This window comes from Entelurus aequoreus, linkage group LG19 (assembly GCF_033978785.1).
Source record: "Entelurus aequoreus isolate RoL-2023_Sb linkage group LG19, RoL_Eaeq_v1.1, whole genome shotgun sequence".
Classification (NCBI taxonomy): domain Eukaryota; kingdom Metazoa; phylum Chordata; class Actinopteri; order Syngnathiformes; family Syngnathidae; genus Entelurus; species Entelurus aequoreus.
Genome location: NC_084749.1, coordinates 15,090,993 through 15,109,831, shown reverse-complemented (window position 1 = coordinate 15,109,831; position 18,839 = coordinate 15,090,993). Strand labels below are relative to the sequence as shown.

General features: G+C 37.5%; 1 protein-coding gene across 2 annotated transcripts in view; it reads left to right on the top strand.

Annotated features, from left to right (window-relative positions):
* Positions 1 to 1,128: 1,128 nt before the first annotated feature.
* kifap3a (kinesin-associated protein 3a) overlaps positions 1,129 to 18,839 on the top strand; it is a 31,341-nt gene continuing 13,630 nt past the window's right edge. The window contains exons 1-14 of one of the 2 annotated variants that reach the window (XM_062027981.1): positions 1,129 to 1,393; positions 1,778 to 1,909; positions 4,794 to 4,939; positions 5,059 to 5,117; positions 8,462 to 8,603; positions 9,668 to 9,767; positions 13,399 to 13,525; positions 13,660 to 13,756; positions 14,070 to 14,248; positions 15,008 to 15,170; positions 15,384 to 15,484; positions 17,162 to 17,270; positions 17,347 to 17,459; positions 17,612 to 17,777. In XM_062027981.1, coding sequence (XP_061883965.1) covers positions 1,353 to 1,393; positions 1,778 to 1,909; positions 4,794 to 4,939; positions 5,059 to 5,117; positions 8,462 to 8,603; positions 9,668 to 9,767; positions 13,399 to 13,525; positions 13,660 to 13,756; positions 14,070 to 14,248; positions 15,008 to 15,170; positions 15,384 to 15,484; positions 17,162 to 17,270; positions 17,347 to 17,459; positions 17,612 to 17,777 — 1,675 coding nt within the window. In that variant the 5' untranslated portion in view covers positions 1,129 to 1,352. The remainder of the gene's footprint in view (positions 1,394 to 1,777; positions 1,910 to 4,793; positions 4,940 to 5,058; positions 5,118 to 8,461; positions 8,604 to 9,667; positions 9,768 to 13,398; positions 13,526 to 13,659; positions 13,757 to 14,069; positions 14,249 to 15,007; positions 15,171 to 15,383; positions 15,485 to 17,161; positions 17,271 to 17,346; positions 17,460 to 17,611; positions 17,778 to 18,839) is intronic. The other variant, XM_062027982.1, reaches the window with a different exon arrangement.

Genomic DNA, 18,839 nt, shown 5'->3' with positions numbered 1-18,839 from the left:
GAGATAAAAATCCGAAATTATAATATAATTATAAGATACAATTTCGACTTAATTCGTATCTCATAATTATGACTTTTTATTTCATAATTATGACCTTTATCTAATAATTTCAACTATCTCATCTATCAAAATTACGACTTTTTATCTTATAATTATGACTTTTTATATCATAATTCGACTATATTATCTCATATTTACGACTTTGTATCTCATAATTATGACTTTTTATTAGAGATGTCCGATAAATGCTTTAAAATGTAATATCAGAAATTATCGGTATCGTTTTTTTTTTTTATTGGTATCGTTTTTTTTTTGTTTTTTTTAATTAAATCAACATAAAAAAACACAAAATACACTTACAATTAGTGCACCTACCCCAAAAACCTCCCTCCCCCATTCACACTCATTCACACAAAAGGGTTGTTTCTTTCTGTTATTAATATTCTGGTTCCTACATTATATATCAATATATATCAATACAGTCTGCAAGGGATACAGTCCGTAAGCACACATGATTGTGCGTGCTGCTGAACCACTAATAGTACTAACCTTTAACAGCTAATTTTACTCATTTTCATTCATTACTAGTTTCTATGTAACTGTTTTTATACTGTTTTGCTTTCTTTTTTATTCAAGAAAATGTTTTTAATTTATTTATCTTATTTTATTTTATTAATTTTTTTTAAAAGGACTTTATCGTCACCATACCTGGTTGTCTAAATTAGGCATAATAATGTGTTAATTCCACGACTGTATATATCGGTATCGGTTGATATCGGTATCAGTAATTAAGGATTGGACAATATCGGAATATTGGATATCGGCAAAAAAGCCATTATCGGACATCCCTACTTTTTAATCTCATAATTTCGATTTTTTTTTTTTTTTTAAGCTCATAATTTCGATTTTTTTAGCTCATAATTATGACTTTTTATCTAATAATTTCGACTGATTTATCTCAAAATTTCGACGTTTTATCTCACAACTATGACATAACGTTGGGCTATTTTTGTGTTGGGGAAACTGGGTTACCTCGGCTTCCATAGTAAAAAAAAAAAAAAAATCTACAAAAAAATGGCGTCATGATCATCGTCATAAAACACGAAGTACGTAGAACGTAAAAATACATATTTTTACAAAGTAAACACATATGAGTTTGAGTTCCATTTCGGAAAACGCTACAATGAATTTGACCGAAAATACAATCCCGTTGGCGACCACACTTGATCACGTGATTTGATCACGTGACTTCCCGCAGCGTTCTGATGCTGGGTGGATTTTTACACCCGAGAACACAATCCACGGTTACTCGATGCTCAACAAATACCTTCGTTTGTTGATTTTGTATCAAAATGGAAGGTTTGCCGGGCGGAGATCCGCGCTATCTCAAAAGGTAAATTATTGCTAGTAGCATAGCTTGTTAGCTGTTAGCAAAACATCCATTCACATGCTAGAACATTCTAGCACATTCTAGCACCGTGGTCCGCTGTGCCAACACCTAACTGAAATAGCGAGTAAAACAGTACTATTAAGTACTAATAAACAGTGCTAGCAGTATACAGTATATATATATATATATATATATATATATATATATATATATATATATATATATATATATATATATATATATATATATATATATATAATGTACTGCTATACAGTACATTACCTGGTGATGGTAGATACAATGATGCAAAATGGCTATGTCCACATTGTGTTGCAATGTAATGATAATAATACAGTGGGATGATGTTTATGTATTTCACCATGGCAGGAAAGTGAAAGGATGCACGCTGGATGTCCACCCAACTGAGAAAGCCATTGTGGTGCAATATGAGGTGGAGGCAATGATACTTGGAGAGCAGGGCAATGCCATGGTTGGAGGACGCAAAGAGTGTCACAAAATGTAAGAACTTTTTTTTTTCCAATATTCATTTCCAACCTACAAGTTACTGTCATTGAGTTGTCATTGTTCGCAACCCTACTTACGATACAATTGATCGTCTCCGTATGCATGAGGAGGAGCAATCGCATTCATTAGATCAGTGTTTTTCTACCTTTTTTGAGCCAAGGCACATTTTTTGCGTAGGAAAAATGCGGCGCACACCACCAGCAGACATCATTAAAAAACGAAACTCAGTTGACAGTAAAAAAGACGTTGTCGCAATTGTTGGGTATGACTTTAAAGCATAACCAAGCATGCATCACTATAGCTCTTGTCTCAAAGTAGGTGTACTGTCACCACCTGTCACATCACACCCTGACTTATTTGGAGTTTATTGCTGTTTTCCTGTGTGAAGTGTTTTAGTTCTTGTCTTGCGCTCCTATTTTAGTGGCTTTTTCTCTTTTTTTGGTATTTTCCTGTAGTAGTTTCATGTCTTCCTTTTAGCGATATTTCCCGCATCTACTTTGTTTTAGCAATCAAGAAGATTTTAGTTGTTTTTCTCACACACGCATGCACAAGTGCACTCAAATGTAACTGTAGAGGAGCAATCGCAATGCAGTGGGCTAAGCACACATGTACATGTGAGCATGTTTGTGCCTCTAAAGCTGTAAACCTGAGGTGAAACACCATACTTGCCAACCCTCCCGTTTTTAGCGGGAGAATCCCGTTATTCAGCGCCTCTCCCGACAACCTCCCGGCAGAGATTTTCTCCCGACAAACTTCCGGTATTCAGCCGGAGCTGGAGGCCACGCCCCCTCCAGCTCAATGCGGACCTGAGACTGAGTGGGGACAGCCTATTCTCACGTCCGCTTTCCCACAATATAAATACGCTTGCAAGTTCCAAAACGAATGGAAACAAGAATTTCAGTTCATCCAGGACAGTTCGAAGGGGAAGGTGTATGTTGCCTGTAAATATGTAGAACAGACTTCTCCATTGAACACGGTGGCCGAAATGATTTCTCAGTCATGAACAGAGAAGTTAAACAGGACAATACTGCCATCTAATGGATAGATAATTCAAGTATTTCTTTTATGTAAATAAAATAAATATATATATATAGCTAGAATTCACTGAAAGTCAAGTATTTCATACATATATATATATATATATATATATATATATATATATATATATATATATATATATGAAATACTCGAGTTGGTGAATTGTAGCGGTAAATAACCACGCCCCCCTCCCCCAATCCCCCACCCCCCACCTCCCGATATTGGAGGTCTCAAGGTTGGCAAGTATGTGAAACACTGTCATACAAATTTTATTTTGAATGCACTAATTCAGGGGTCACCAACGCGGTGCCCGCGGGCACCAGGTCGCCCGTAAGGACCAGATGAGTCGCCCGCGGGCCTGTTCTAAAAAATTTTAAAAAATTAAAAAACTTTTTTTATTTTTTTTATTTTTTAAAATTAAATCTACATAGAAAAAACACAAGATACACTTTCAATCAGTGCATCAACCCAAACAACCTCCCCCATGCACACTCATCCACACCCACTCACACAAAAGGGGTTATTTCTTTCTGCTACCAATATTCTGGTTCCCACAACATAGACAACACATCTGCAAGGGACACAGTCCCTGAAGCACACATGATTGTATAGGCTGCTGGTCCACTAACATTTTCATTAATTACTATTTTTTATGTAATTATTTTTATATTGTTTTACTTTCTTTTTTATCCAAGAAAATGTTTTTTATTTATTTATCTTATTTTATTTTATTTTTTAAAAAAGGGCCTTATCTTCAACAGACCAAGTTGTCAATGAAATTAGATTTTTTTAAAGGGTTTTTTAAACCAGGCCCAGTCCAGATAATGTCCAAGTCGGACTCAGCAACACACACCTTCATTCATGTACACAGAAAAAAATTAGGGAACACAACAGATTGCATATAAGTTATAAACAAAACACTTTGCATTCCATTCGAAAGGACGTTCCCTTTAGATTTCCGATCCTTAACATTTTACATTTATCATAATTAAGCTTAAGGCCAGATTGCTGTGAAAATAGGTCCAAAAGATTAAGAAGGTTCCGCAAACAATGAAGAAAAATCTTATCTTTGTGAATCAGCCTTTTCTGACATGAACTTTATCAAGAACAAACACAGAACACGCCTCACTGATGCACATCGGCAAGACTCACTCAGAGTTGCAGTGTCAAGTTACACACCAGAGTACAACACACTAGTTAACAGCATGCAATGCCAGGCTTCCTACTAACTGACAAAGAAACAGATAACAGATTTGGTGTCCAGTTCAAAGTGTGACATGATTTAAAAATTTGAGAGTTTACTTTTGTATTTTACATAAGTTATTATTTGTACAAACATGGTGCAAAGTAATTCATGATTTGTTAATAAATGTTAGTGGCTAGCTAGTTAAAATGGGATATTGTGATTTCACAAGACTGTCTTAGAAGTGATCATTTGAAAATGTTCAATTTGAAAAATGTGCACTTAGAGAAAATATAAAAATAAAGTGTTGCATATTGATATTTATCTGTTTCTATATATATTTATTGTGAGAAATCATTAAGATGATCAGTGTTTCCACAAAGATAAATATAATTAATTATTAATAATAACAGAGTTAAAGGTAAATTGAGCAAATTGGCTACTTCTGGCAATTTATTTAAGTGTGTATCTATGGTAGCCCTTCGCAGTAATCAGTACCCAAGAAGTAGCCCTTGGTTTCAAAAAGGTTGGTGACCCCTGCACTAATTGAATACAGTAAGTTTAAAGTGTGGTCTATTGGTGCAACCCTGGGTAAAATCTTTGATTTGAATGCACCAATTACATACAAAGAGTTTAATGAGTTTTTCTCCTCCCCAGCATCCGTCTGAAGAGTTTGAACTCCAATACAGACACGTCATCGTTGGCTCGGAAAGTGGTGGAAGAATGTCATTTGATTCACACTTCTAAACTCAACGAAGTTGAACAACTACTCTTCTATCTCCAAAACCGCAAACAGACAAATGGTAATGAAAAGATGAATTGTTGCCATCTTACTACCAACTTTTCCAATTAAATACAACTGCGATACAATCATCGGACCCCTTAATGATGGCAATTTTTCCCTTTTTTTTGTCTTTCACAGATGACCAAGACAAAAAACGTATCTCCCCAAGAGATTTTGCACCTTATGCAGGCGTCGAGGTAAGGATGAGCGGAGGTTTGTTTAAACAGAAAGATAAACATATTTACAACTAGATATCACAATTTGTGGAGAAATTGTGTGTGAATGCTGTAAAAGTGGAAGGTTAACTGAAATGCTGTCAACAATATTTTAAATACAGATGAAATTAAAACAGAAATTATTCTATGACTCTGAAATGTATACTAGCAAAATTAGCTCAGAAAGCTAACATGTTAATCTTAACAAGCAAACGTTAACATGCTAACAGTTAGCATGTGTTAAGTACAACGATATCACTTTGAGGTGAACACCTGCAAACATTTTTTAAAAAGCAGTGTAGCATGCTAACAGTTAGCATGTGTTGATGACCAAGTTATGACTTTGAGATGTAGACCTACAAAATTAGCTACAAAAAAAGCCCCCTACCTTGCTAATGTTAGCAAGACAGCAAGTAAACATTTTTTTGATTGATTGATTGAAACTTTTATTAGTAGATTGCACAGTACAGTACATATTCTGTACAATTGACCACTAAATGGTAACACCCAAATAAGTTTTTCAACATGTTTAAGTCGGGGTCCACGTAAATCAATTCATGGTACAAATATGTACTATCATCATAATACAGTCATCACACAAGTTAATCATCAGAGTATATACATTGAATTATTTACATTATTTACAATCCGGGGGGTGGGATGAGGAGGGTTTGGTTGATAACAGCACTTCAGTCATCAACAATTGCATCATCAGAGAAATGGGCATTGAAACAGTGTAGGTCTGACTTGGTAGGATATGTACAGCGAGCAGAGAACATAGTGAGTTCAGATAGCATAGGAACAAGTATATACATTAGAAATACATTTGATTATTTACATTTGCTTATTTACAATCCGGGGAGGTGGAAGGGGGAGGGTGTTAGTCTAGGGTTGAAGTTGCCTGGAGGTGTTGTTTTAGTGCGGTTTTGAAGGAGTATAGAGATGCACTTTCTTTTACACCTGTTGGGAGTTTATTCCATATTGATGTGGCATAGAAGGAGAATGAGTTAAGACCTTTGTTAGATCGGAATCTGGGTTTAACGTGGTTTGTGGAACTCCCCCTTAACACCGCAACAGTCAGCATGCGTTGATGACCAAGTCATATGATCTCTGAAGTGTACACCGACAAAGTTAGCTAAAAAAAAAACAACACACTGTTAGCGAGCTAGCAAATAAATGTTAGCATGCTAACAGTTAGCATGTGTCAAGTACAAGGTTATCGCTCTGAAGTACACAGGCGGCTGCAAAATTAGCTAAAAAAGCAGTGTAGCATGCTTACAGCTACCATTTGTTGAGGACCAAAATATATAACTCTTGGGGTGAAAACCTGCCAAATTAGTTAAGTGTTAGCATACTAATGTGTGCGAGGAAAAGCCAGTCAAAACATGGCCAAAACAAGATCATATATTTTTATAGTAACTTTATTTTTACAGAAAGACAGAATATCAACTAAAAACACAAAATGTTGAATATAAATCCAACATCATCATCGCTAATGTCATATATACCAGTGGTTCCCAACCACCGGGCCACGGCCCGGTACCGGACCGATTGGTACAGGGCCGCACAAGAAATAAAAAATAAAAAAAAACGTTTATTTTTATTTTTAATTAAATCAACATAAAAAACACAATATATACATTAAATATCAATATAGATCAATACAGTCTGCAGGTATACATTCCGTAAGCACACCTGATTGTATTTCCCCCGGTCCGTGGGACAAATTTTGAAGCGTTGACCAGTCCGCAGCTACAAAAAGGTTGGGGACCACTGATATATAGTGTTATAGTGTTGGGTTAGTTACTGAAAACCAGTAACTATTTACAGTTACTAGTTACTTTATTTCAAAAGTAACTCAGTTACTTACACCAAAAAGTAATGTGTTACTGTGAAAAGTAACTATTTAGTTACTTATATATATATATATATATTTATTTTTTTAAGGTCCCCTTTAATGCCCTTTTAGCCTTCATTTCAGTACTGTTATTGCAGTGGAGAATAATACAATCGGTTGATCAACTTGACATGCATTTGCATCACGGAACTCTGCTAAGCAATGTGGTCTACATACAACACACAAAGACAAAGATATGTTTCAAAGGGCCAATTTGTTTCAGGCCAGAACAAATTGACAAAACTATTTTAAATAGCTGCAACATAACATACATAAGTAACAAACAGCATAATAACAACATACTGTAGCTGTAAACCAAGGAAGGCACACACTACATACACAAAGCCTAACCAGGCATTTTTTTCTGAAATAAAATCATGTCTGAAGCCCAGAACACTCTACACATTTCCCCAGTTTTGGTTTAGAGATAAGGAAAGATTGGCCTGGCCCACTAGCATCCCTCTTTATGTTTGTGAACTTTATAGTCTATACATTTAGAGTGATGTGATAATCAAACACTCTAGAAGTCTAGAATGAAAGAGTATATAAAAGAATTGACTGAGTGTGTGTACCTTCAGTGTGCAGTGCCTCGTTAAAATCCAGCCGCTGTTGCTTAGGAGGTGAAGTGTGTCTCTCTTTACTAGCTTCGTCGAAGCATGTTGCTTTTGTAGCTGTTTCAGCAGATTTGAATTGCTAGGATAGGATATTTGATCCAAGACAACTTACATTTAACTAAAATGTTCTTTTCTTTGTGGTCGACAAAAGAAAAGTAGTGAGAATATCTCCATGTTAAGAAACTCGACTTTGGCTCTGCCATGTCTTGTTAGTAAACACAGACACGCCCCCCCACCCCACACCCACACACAGAGCAGCGCGCCTCTTCTCCAGCTCTCCAATAAAACACACTCAGATCCTCTCAGTTTTTAGCCGATACTGCGTAAAATAATGCAGTAACGGTAACTGAGTTACTGAATATAAAAAATAACGCGTTAGATTACTATTTACCGCCGAAAGTAACGGCGTTACAGTAACTGTTAGTCCCAACACTGCATATATAGAGGTGCAAACATTCTCCGTTGTGCTATTTCTCTCACTAAAATCCCTCTTGGCATGTTTGCAACCTTGCCAAACAACTACAACAAACTACAAGTACGAGAAACGTGAGCTCTAAGGTTGACAAGACTTTCCACACCCAAGTACTAAATCGTATTGTGTATTGAATATAAAATACAAATTTATCATAATATTTCTTTAACGTTATTTTACTACATTACGTATTTCTGTTAAAATACATAAAATATAAGAACAAAACAAAACAATGTACTGTTTACCTACTAAGTCAGCAGGGATCCAACACTTATTTTCCCCACTGTAGTGATTGCCAGGCGGTCTCCTGTTTGGACAGTTAGATGTTTTTCTTTGTTTTCAGCTCAACGAGGAGGCAAGCATCAACAGCATTGATGAATATTTGGAGCTGCTGTATGAGGACATCCAGGAGAAAATCAGAGGAGCCACGCTGATCTTTCAACTGGCCCGCAACCCCGACAATTTAGAAGAACTCAAACAGAATGGTACTTCAGAAAAAGCATGTTTTCAACTGCTCTAGTCACGATTTATTACGTCAAAGTAGGGATGGGTACCGTTCACATTTAAACCAATACAGTAACAATTCCCGGTACCTTAGAATCGATACCAGTAATCAACGGTACTAATTTCCAATACTTTTGTGTGTTAATAAGTGTTAATTATTTTTGATAATGAAATGTAATTTTTTATTTTAACATGTAAAAATGAGCTGATTATGATAACTGCTGTCCGGTTGTTATATCTTGTTTTGTTGTAACGTTTCTGAGTCTCATTTACAGTTGCAAGTCCAAGTTTATAGTGTTAGCTCGTCAGTCCAGTCTTTGCTTTCTAGTATTTTGTAAGTTGCGCCCTGAAAAGTGTTAATACTGTAGGTATTGTACTTATTACGTAATACTGTTTCACTGTAACGTGCATCTTTTCATTAACAAATTGGAGATGTTGAAATCGCCATGTAAAATCGCTAATGCTAATCAGTAGCATGTCAACAGCAAAGCCAATGGATATTGGCATCAAGCGAGCACATTTTTGGAAAAGTGGAGCCTCACTCAACTTATCTTGGAGCATTTGAGTCAGCGACCGGGCATACCCCAGATACCGTAACATGGCAACGTTGGCTTTTACGTGAATCCGTATCCGATAGGACCGACGGGATTCAGTCGGTGCCAAAAATGTACCGGATTCAATACCCATCTCTATGTTCAAGTGGTGTATTTTTTTTAAAACATATCGTTTAACTGTTAACTAATCATATGTTTCTACAAATTGGAGTTTTTCGCTCATTCAGCTCTTTTTTGTACAGTGATTAAAAATTATATTTTTCATATTAAAATATTTCAATCACTTTTAGCCTGCCTATTTTGAGGTTTGTATTACTCAAATAGTATTTTTATGGTCTATAAGCCCAATTTTAACGATATTTTATGTATGCCAGTCGTCATTTTTTTCTATAATGCATTATTTGATGGAGAAATGTATTTCAGAAAAAGCATCTGTTTTAATTGATTAAATGTTATCGGTCGTAATTATTGTATTATATATCGCTTGATAGAGATGGCTCTATCAGCGTTGGCTCGAGTTCTGAGGGAAGACTGGAAACAGAGCGTGGACCTGGCAACAACCATCATCTGCATCTTCTTCTGCTTCTCAAGGTATTTATTTGGAACATATTCAAACTAGGAAGCAATGGTCCAAAAGGAGCGGCAAGAAGCAGAGCTTGTCAAGTCGCACCCCTGTGCCATAAGCATAAACGAGTAAGGAAAAACTAAATGTGCACTTGATCATGTTAAATTAGGTTAAAACCCCACTTCTGCTATTAATAACCGCTTCAAAATTAGAGTCATGGATGTAGTGTTTACTCAGTGTTGCAGTATGATGTCATAAGTAGATTAAAAGTCAAATCAATTTGGTTTTAATTGCACCAATTTGAACAGACGTTTTGTCAAGGCACATTACACATGCTGCTACATTTTTCCACCATTTGATCTTTTTAAGGGACAATACTGAGGAAACTGCGAGACTCTACCTACGTTCTTTTGTTGAACAGTCTGGAAGTTTGCACAAGCAGTTATTAAAACCGGTCACAGGTAAATGTTACAGCGTTGGTGTCATTCCTGCAAAGTCTGTCGATTGCGTACGTAAGCGGGTGCCTCCACAAGCAAGCCTCTGCAAAAGAGCAGACAAGTCCAATGGGTCAGAGAGTTCACGGGTGTGGGGGCCAGGGGAATTTGTGTCATAAGGATGTGTATATATATTGATATCGTTTTATCAGCCCAGCCCAATAACACTTACTGTACCAGCGACCAGCACTGCAGGAGGACGGAGAGAAGGCACCAATCGGCGTTAATCAGTTGATCTCTACTTTGTCCCACTAGAGGAGAGCTTGAACTGATTAGAAATAACCAAAAACATGCATCAAAGTCTCCAAAACACTAGATAGTAATAGCAGGCAGAGTGATGGTCAAAGATGCAGACGCCATAGAAAATGAAAATAAAGTATTTATTAAATAGAGTGAACTTAAGTGAACCTAAGTCAGAGGTCGACAACCAAAAATGTTGAGAGAGGCATATTGGACCAAAAAACAAATCTGTCTGGAGCCGCGAAAAATTAAAAGCCATATATAAGTCTTATAATAAAGGCAACACATGCTTTAAGTGTCTATTTTAGCTATATTTGCCTATATTATCACAATAACTATGTAGGCTACAAATACATAATGACCATTTATGATTAAATGTTTATTGTCCCTGCAGCGCATCCCGGAGAGAATGGTGCACCACATAACTACTCTGCTGTGCAATGGTGCTTTAAGTTTAACTTCCATCACAATAGCAATGTATTATGTTTCGTTGCATTGCTGAAATTATAGAAATACACTAAAGAAATCAGATTTTTTTATGTCATTTTTATTTCATTTTGAGGGTTCAAATACACTACAACAAAATAGATTGTGCATAATAGGCCTCCTGTAATTTCCCCATGGAAATAAAATGCAGTCCTCTTCAATTTTCAATAATACAACACAATCTTCTTCTCTTTTCCCTCCGATCTGTGCAACAGACAGTGCGCAATAAAACCCAGCCTGCAGGTATAAAAAAGCAGCATTTTGAAAAGGTAAAGTGTATATAATATTAAAATAATACAGTTTAAGTTTGATTTCTGTGCCTTATTCTCTTCTCATTAATTTTCTGCAAATACCAAGTAAGTCAGTCAGCCACTTTGCACATGACACGATTGTGTTCTGTGATTTCTATTTTCAAACGTCACTGGACAGCTTCTCAACATTGGGCTTGTTATACTTAACAAAAATATAAACACAACACTTTTTTGCTCCCATTATTCATGAGTTGAACTCAAAGAAAAAAAACTTTTACTATATACACAAAATACCTATTCCTCTCAAATATTATTCACAAATCTGTCTAAATCTGTGTTAGTGAGCATTTCTTCTTTGCCAAGATAATTCATCCCACCTCACAGGTGTGCCATATTAAGATGCTGATCAAACAGCATGATTTTTGCACAGGTGTGCCTTAGGCTGGCCACAATAGAAGGCCAATCTGAAATGTGCAGTATTGCTTTATTGGGGGTCTGGGGGAGTTAGAAAAGCATTCAGTATCTGGTGTGATCACCATTTGTCTCATGCAGTGCAACACATCTCTTTCGCATAGAGTTCATCAGGTTGTTGATTGTGGTCTGTGGAATGTTGGTCCACTTTTCATCAATGGCTGTGCCAAGTTGCTGCATATTGGCAGGTAATGGAACACGCTGTCGTATATGCCGATCCACAGCATCCCAAAAATGCTCAATGGGTGACATGTCCGGTGAGTATGCTGGCCATGCAAGAACTGGGATGTTTTTAGATTCCAGGAATTGTGTGCAGATGCTTGCAACATGGGGACATGCATTGTCATGCTGCAACATGAGGTGATGGTCTCGGGTGAATGGTACACAAATGGGCCTCAGGATCTCGTCATGATATCTCTGTGCATTCAAAATGGCAGCAATAAAATGCACTTCCGTTCGTTGTCCATAACATACGCCTGCCCAAACCATATCCCCATCATGGGCCTCTCGATTCACAACGTTGACATCAGCAAACCGCTCTCCCACACAACACCACGCACGCTGTCTGCCATCTGCCCTGAACAGTGTAAACCGGGATTCACCCGTGAAGAGAACACCTTTCTAACGTGCTAGACGCCATCGAATGTGAGCATTTGCCCACTCATGTCGGTTACACGAGAACACGATGAGGACGACTAGCATGCAGATGAGCTTCCCCGAGACGGTTTCTCAGAGTTTGTACAGAAATTATTATGTAATGCAAACCAATTGTTGCAGCAGCTGTCCCGGTGGCTGGTCTCAGACGATCATGGAGGTGCACCTGCTGGATGTGGAGGTCCTGGGCTGGTGCGGTTACACATGTTCTGCGTTTGTGAGGCTGGTTGGATGTACTGCCAAATTTTCTGAAATGCCTTTGGAGGCGGCTTATGGTAGAGAGATCAACATTCAATTCACGGGCAAAAGCTCTGGTGGACATTATTGCAGTCAGCATGCCAACTGCACGCTCCCTCAAAACATGCAACATCTGTGGCATTGTGCTGTGTGATAAAACTGCACATTTCAGAGTGGCCTTTTATTTTGGGCAGCCGAATGCACACCTGTGCAACAATCATGCTGTGTAATCAGCATCTTGATAGGCCAAATCTGTGAGGCGCAATAGTGAACAATATTTTGAGAGGAATAGGTATTTTGTGTATATAGTAAAAATGTTAGATCTTTGAGTTCAACTCATGAAAAATGAGAGTGAAAACAAAAGTGTCGCGTTCATATTTTTGTTCGGTATAACATGCGCGAAGTTGAGAAGCTGTCCAGTGTCCAGTGATTTGGATTTGATGTAGTTCATGTTTGAGAATATCGATGCTCGCAACAGCCCCCTGCCTGGCACCATGCTCTGCTGAAAGAAGCGTGTGTCTGACGTAAATCTTCTTTGACAGAAATGTTAAAGTTTAATATTCATTCTACGCTTTTTTACAGCATTCAAAAATATTAAAGAATGTTTGTGTCATGTTTGTCCTCCTACAGAAACCTTATTAAAACTAAAAGATATTAATTTCCCAATCTGTTTCCATTTTCATACATTTTTGAAAAAGCTAGGGCGGCACTAAAGAGTTGGGGTTGCCGACCCCGACCTAACTGTATATTTGCTTAAACGTTCTAGCAAAACAAAACTTACACACTGACTTATTGACTCATGGAAGTCTTATGGTGTCTTTTAGTTTTTCCCAGTTCCATGGACTCGTTACACAGTTTAAGATCGGAGCCCTGTGTATGAACATCATTGAACATGAGCTGAAGAGACACGACCTGTGGCACGAAGAGCTGCAAAGGAAGAAGAAGGCCTATATCCTTTTCAAAAGAGATGCAGTGAAGAAGAAACATCCTCTAAAAATAAAGTTGCCTAGAATTAATACGTTTTGTCATACAATGATGGAGCTTTGGTAATGTGATCGATTGTGTGCCTTGACTGCTTTTCACATGAAGAGTTATCCGAGAACCAGAATCTGAAGAAGGAGCATGAAAAGTGCTTCAAGAAGTATCAAAGCCTTTTGACCAAACAGGAGCAGCTTCTCAGAGGTGAGAAGAATCTCAGTGCTTGATAATGATGATGCAAGACGCAGGAAATGTTACTTCGGACTTGCAGTTATGGAAAGCTAACGGATTGAGACCACAATACATCATCTCATAGCATTGTCTACCTTTATTGTGACCTAGGATTATATCACACAAGACTTGATTCTGCAGTCATTCTTTTACATTGTGCACACGAATGCAACCGGCCTACTGTATGTTAGTTTTATATACATTATGTTGTGTCGAACCTACCTTTTCAATACACATTTGATGCTCATTTCCAGACATTTGGGTTCATTTTCACCTTTGTGTGCAGTTTCTCTGTGTCTGCTGTTGAACCTGGCCGAAGACACCCACACTGAACTGAAGATGAGGAACAAAAACATAGTCCAGATGCTTGTGAAGATTCTTGACAGGAAGGATGAAGAGCTGCTGCTGGTAGTTGTCTCCTTCCTCAAGAAACTCTCCATCTTCTTGGAGAACAAGAATGACATGGTGAGCGATAAAAGGACTGGGGACACATTATCCGGGCGCACATAAATATGCTGAAATAATGTGTATCCCTTTCTAACTTAATGTGTGATCAATGAAATGAGTCCAAATTCACAAGTTTTGTTGTAGATGATGCTACATATGTACAGAATATACCACATGATGTCCATACATCAGTTGAAGAAAATAACATTAATATCATCCTATAATTTGATTTTGATATTATTATTCATTCCATCCTCTGATAAATTAAACATTAGCACCAATGGGAGCATTTTACAACTTTGCCAGACTCAATTCCACCTATTATCATGATAAACATGATCACATAATTTATTCAGAAAGTATAGATGACAACTGAAGATAGAATACTAGTAACCGCAACATGTAAGTGTAAAAAAAAAACGTTATGATTTGTATATTTTCAGTGTTCTTATTCTATTTTTAACTGAAGAAAACAATCTGAAGTTGTCTTTTTTAAGTTATTATGCCATGATTTTACCAGAAAAGAAAAGTCTTCTCAACCAAAAATTTCACAACCTCCCCTGTTGGAAGACCTTTTCTGCAAATTATTTATTTTTTTATATTAATTTTTATTTGAGAATTGTATTCATTCATCAATTACCTGTCACCAGTTTTCAGTCTCAGTAAGTATGTCCCAAACCATAACGATGACGTACAGTTACAGCATGTGTCCAGTTATATTTCTCTGAAAATGAACATGTGTATTCAGAGACTAAGAAGATCATCTGTTGTCCACAGGCAGAAGTGTTTGCAGTTGAGAAGCTGTCCCAGCTTGTTCCGTGCGAGCACGAGGACCTCCTGAGCACCACATTACGCCTTCTACTCAACCTTTCCTTTGACACTACTCTACGCAACCAGATGGTCCAAGCTGGTCTGATTGCCAAACTCTCTTCACTGCTCGGTAATATGTCCAAAAATTCCCTTGTGATTGTGTTGAGGCTCAATCAGATAATCACGTATCGAGTTATGTACATACAATACGTCGTTCATCTGTCGGGTAAATCTGTAATGAGATATCAAACCGTTTATAATCAAATTTACCTTAAGCGGTTAATATTTTCCATGTCGTCATTTAAACCTAATAAAGCAGGCTTGGGTCCATTGTTTGTTCCAGCTGACGAGGGCCAGAGACAACTCAGCATGTGCATTCTGTACCACATCAGCATGGAGGACAGGTTCAAGTCCATGTTTGCCACCACAGACTGCATTCCACAGGTAGGACCTGACCAAGTATACACCACCACCACATGTAGACAGGACAACCAAGCTGGGCCGATTAATCGGCGCCGATATTTGGCATTTTGGTGCAGGTATCAGCCTTTTTTTTTTTACAACAATTACATCAGCAAATATAATACATTAACATATACCAATATTTAGTATTTTAAAAATCAATAATTAGTGAGGTAAGCCAATTTGCCCTACATGAGAAAAGAGCACATAAGAAACTGTGGGACCTACCTGACATTTAAAAGGCTCCTTAAAAATTGGTTGAAGTCATGCTTCCATCGAGGAACCTCTCCTTGGACTCTCTATTTTACAACTCTGGTTATTTGTACCTGTGGTGTTATTGTTTGTCTGTTGGGTCCACAGTGTTTGTGTTTCTCTGCCTGCCTTATGACAATGGATGCAATTTAGATTTTGTGCTAATTCCAGCATATTTAGGTTGAAGCTGTTTTCTTGCTGGCACACTAATTAATATGTAATGTCCTAATTAAAAAAAAAGTTCATTTTTTTCTTAAAATTAATTTAAAAATAAAAAATGACTCGTATTGTCAATCATTCTCCCTCATGCGGCCACGTCCCAACCTTTTACAGTTTGTACATACATTACAGTACGTCTCCTTTGTTTACCTTCCATTCCCCCCCAGGAAATCCATTTTTTTCCCTTATTTCCTGGCGTCTTACCGGCCCCGTTTTGTTTGTCTTTGCAACTGCAGCGATAGTGTCTGCTCGACACATTGAGAGCTCATTAAAGGAGCGGCGCGAGTTTAGTGTTCCGTGATTCAATCAAATAACACGACAGAGATGTATGGACATGAAGACAGAAAAAATATATCTGCCAAAAATCCAAACTTTGTGTAAATATCTAGATAAATCGGAGAATTATATAATATTACATGAGTAAAGAAGAGCAGGCATCAGCTCATACATTCTCATACTTTTTATAACACCCAGGAATAAATGACGTCAGTCAGCTGGAAAAATGCCTCACCTATAATCTACAAGAAGGAGCCCAGAATTGTTTTTGAATATTTGCAATATTTAGGGTTCTTCATGAGGAAACCTCACAATGTATTAAATCCATAAAATGCTTTAAAATTGTATAACATTGAGTAAGTGCCATATTTTCCCAGGAGATTTCTCATATTTTTTCAAATGCAAATGTCAATGCTCCGCTTAGACTGAAGTCACAAAGGTGTTAGTGGAATTCAGATATTTTTTTGGTCGCTACTGGTCCGACGTCTCTTAATAAATAACGTTCAAAAAACAATTTAAAGCCTTGTCCAGCTGTTTAATGACGTGCACTTTTCATGTTTAAATAACTTACTGCAAATGAATATTGGCTCCAAATACCGGTTATCGGCCTCCTTGACTGCTAATAATCGGTATTGACACGAAAAAAAAACCCATAGCGGTCGATCTCTTCTAAATAGCAAGCAGCAGCTTTCTACTTTCTCTGTCTCAACGAATCGCCATTACTCATCGTCCCATCGCTCGTGTTTACTACTCCGACGTCAAAACACTCAAAAAGCAGAAAAAAGAAAGAAAAAAATATATATATATACTGTATCACCTTGTTACATCATATTACTCAATCATCTGCACTTAATAAAACACATGTACTAGCTGAAAAATCTAAATTGGTCTCTTTGAACCTGTTCCCAACAGCTGATGAAGATGATTTATGAGTTTGGCGAACACAAGATGGATTTTGAGCTCATCTCGTTGTGCATCAACTTAGCTGCCAATAAAAACAATGCCCAAGTCATGTGTGAAGGTATGAGGTTACAAGTATGTCTGGCTTTATACACCACCTTCTCTCACGCTTCTTTTTTTCTTGTCGTCTTGCTTAGGGAATGGCTTGAAAATGCTCATGAAACGGTCCGCGAAACTGAAGGACGTTCTGGTGATGAAGATGATCAGGAATATTTCCCAGCACCATGGCCCCACTAAAAGCTTATTCTTGGTCAGTATTTAAACGTTTGACAATATTTGAGAATATTTCTCTTATCTAATTTTTTTCGTAAGTTATCTGCCACACAAGTTTAATGTTAAAAAACAACATTTAGCTTTTTTATTTGTGCTATTGATCCATGTCCCTCTTCTGCCTGCTGACAGGACCACGTTGGAGACTTGGCTGCTCAGATCAGTCAGGAAAAAGCTGAAGAGTATGTGATTGAGTGTCTGGGAACTCTGGCAAATCTTACCATTCCTGACCTAGACTGGGCCCTGGTTCTTAAAGAGTACAACTTGGTGCCTTACTTGAAAGACAAACTTAAACCAGGTAGGACATCGATTTCTTTGTGACCGCGTAGTATCTCTTAATCATGTTGTTGCAACTGTGGCTGCGTTCACACTGCAGGGTAGGATGTCCGGTTTGGATTTTTTTTGTCAAATCCGATCTCTGTATTTTCTGGACGATAGGGCGCACAGGTATATAAGCGCACCAACTAAATTTGACAAGAAATAATATTTTTCCATATCATAGCCGCACCGGACTATAAGCCGCAGATATATACATTGTGAAATGAGTTATTTACACAGAAATATTCTGTAAATGTTTATTTACATACCTTAACTGTTTCCAAACGGTGTATGTAACATGGCAGTAAAACAGCTGATCAAACAAAACAAGTCATCATCATGGACCCACTAGCTAAATAGACTCGAAAACTCCACGGTGATGTTTTAGTAAGTTTAATGAGGAATTTGTAAAAAAAACTGAAACAATACAAAAAGAATGCCTTTGTAAGTTAATAATACTAACATAGACACTCGTCAACGTATTAGCTAATGCTAACAACGCTAGCTTTATTACATTACGATAGAATTGTCGTCAACTGACCAAAAACTGTTTTTATCACCTCGGAAATATTTCCAGAGTGAGAAATTTGCTGTCAAAATTGGATCTCGAAATGATAATTCACGCGTTCATTTCATCTCGTATTGACTATTGCAATTCTCTCTTCACTCTTTTCAACAAGTCAATGCTAAAGAGACTTCAGACTGTACAAAATGCAGCTGCCAGACTTTGGACCGTTTCACCCAAAACAGCCCATATTACCCCCATTTTATCCAGTCTTCATTTTCTTCCAGTCAAATTCCGCATTGAGTTTAAAATTTTAGTCCTGACTTTCCGTGCGTTGCATGGTGGGGCCCCTCAGTACATCACTGACTTGTTATGCCCCTACTCTTCAGGGCGCAGCCTCCGGTCTTCAGGCCAGAGTCTTCTAAAGATCCCCAAAACTCATTTTAAAACCCGTAGAGACCTGGCATTTTAGGCTATAGCTCCCAGACTCTGGAACAACTTGCACTAGGCCCTCCGTGATCTTGACTGTGTTGACAC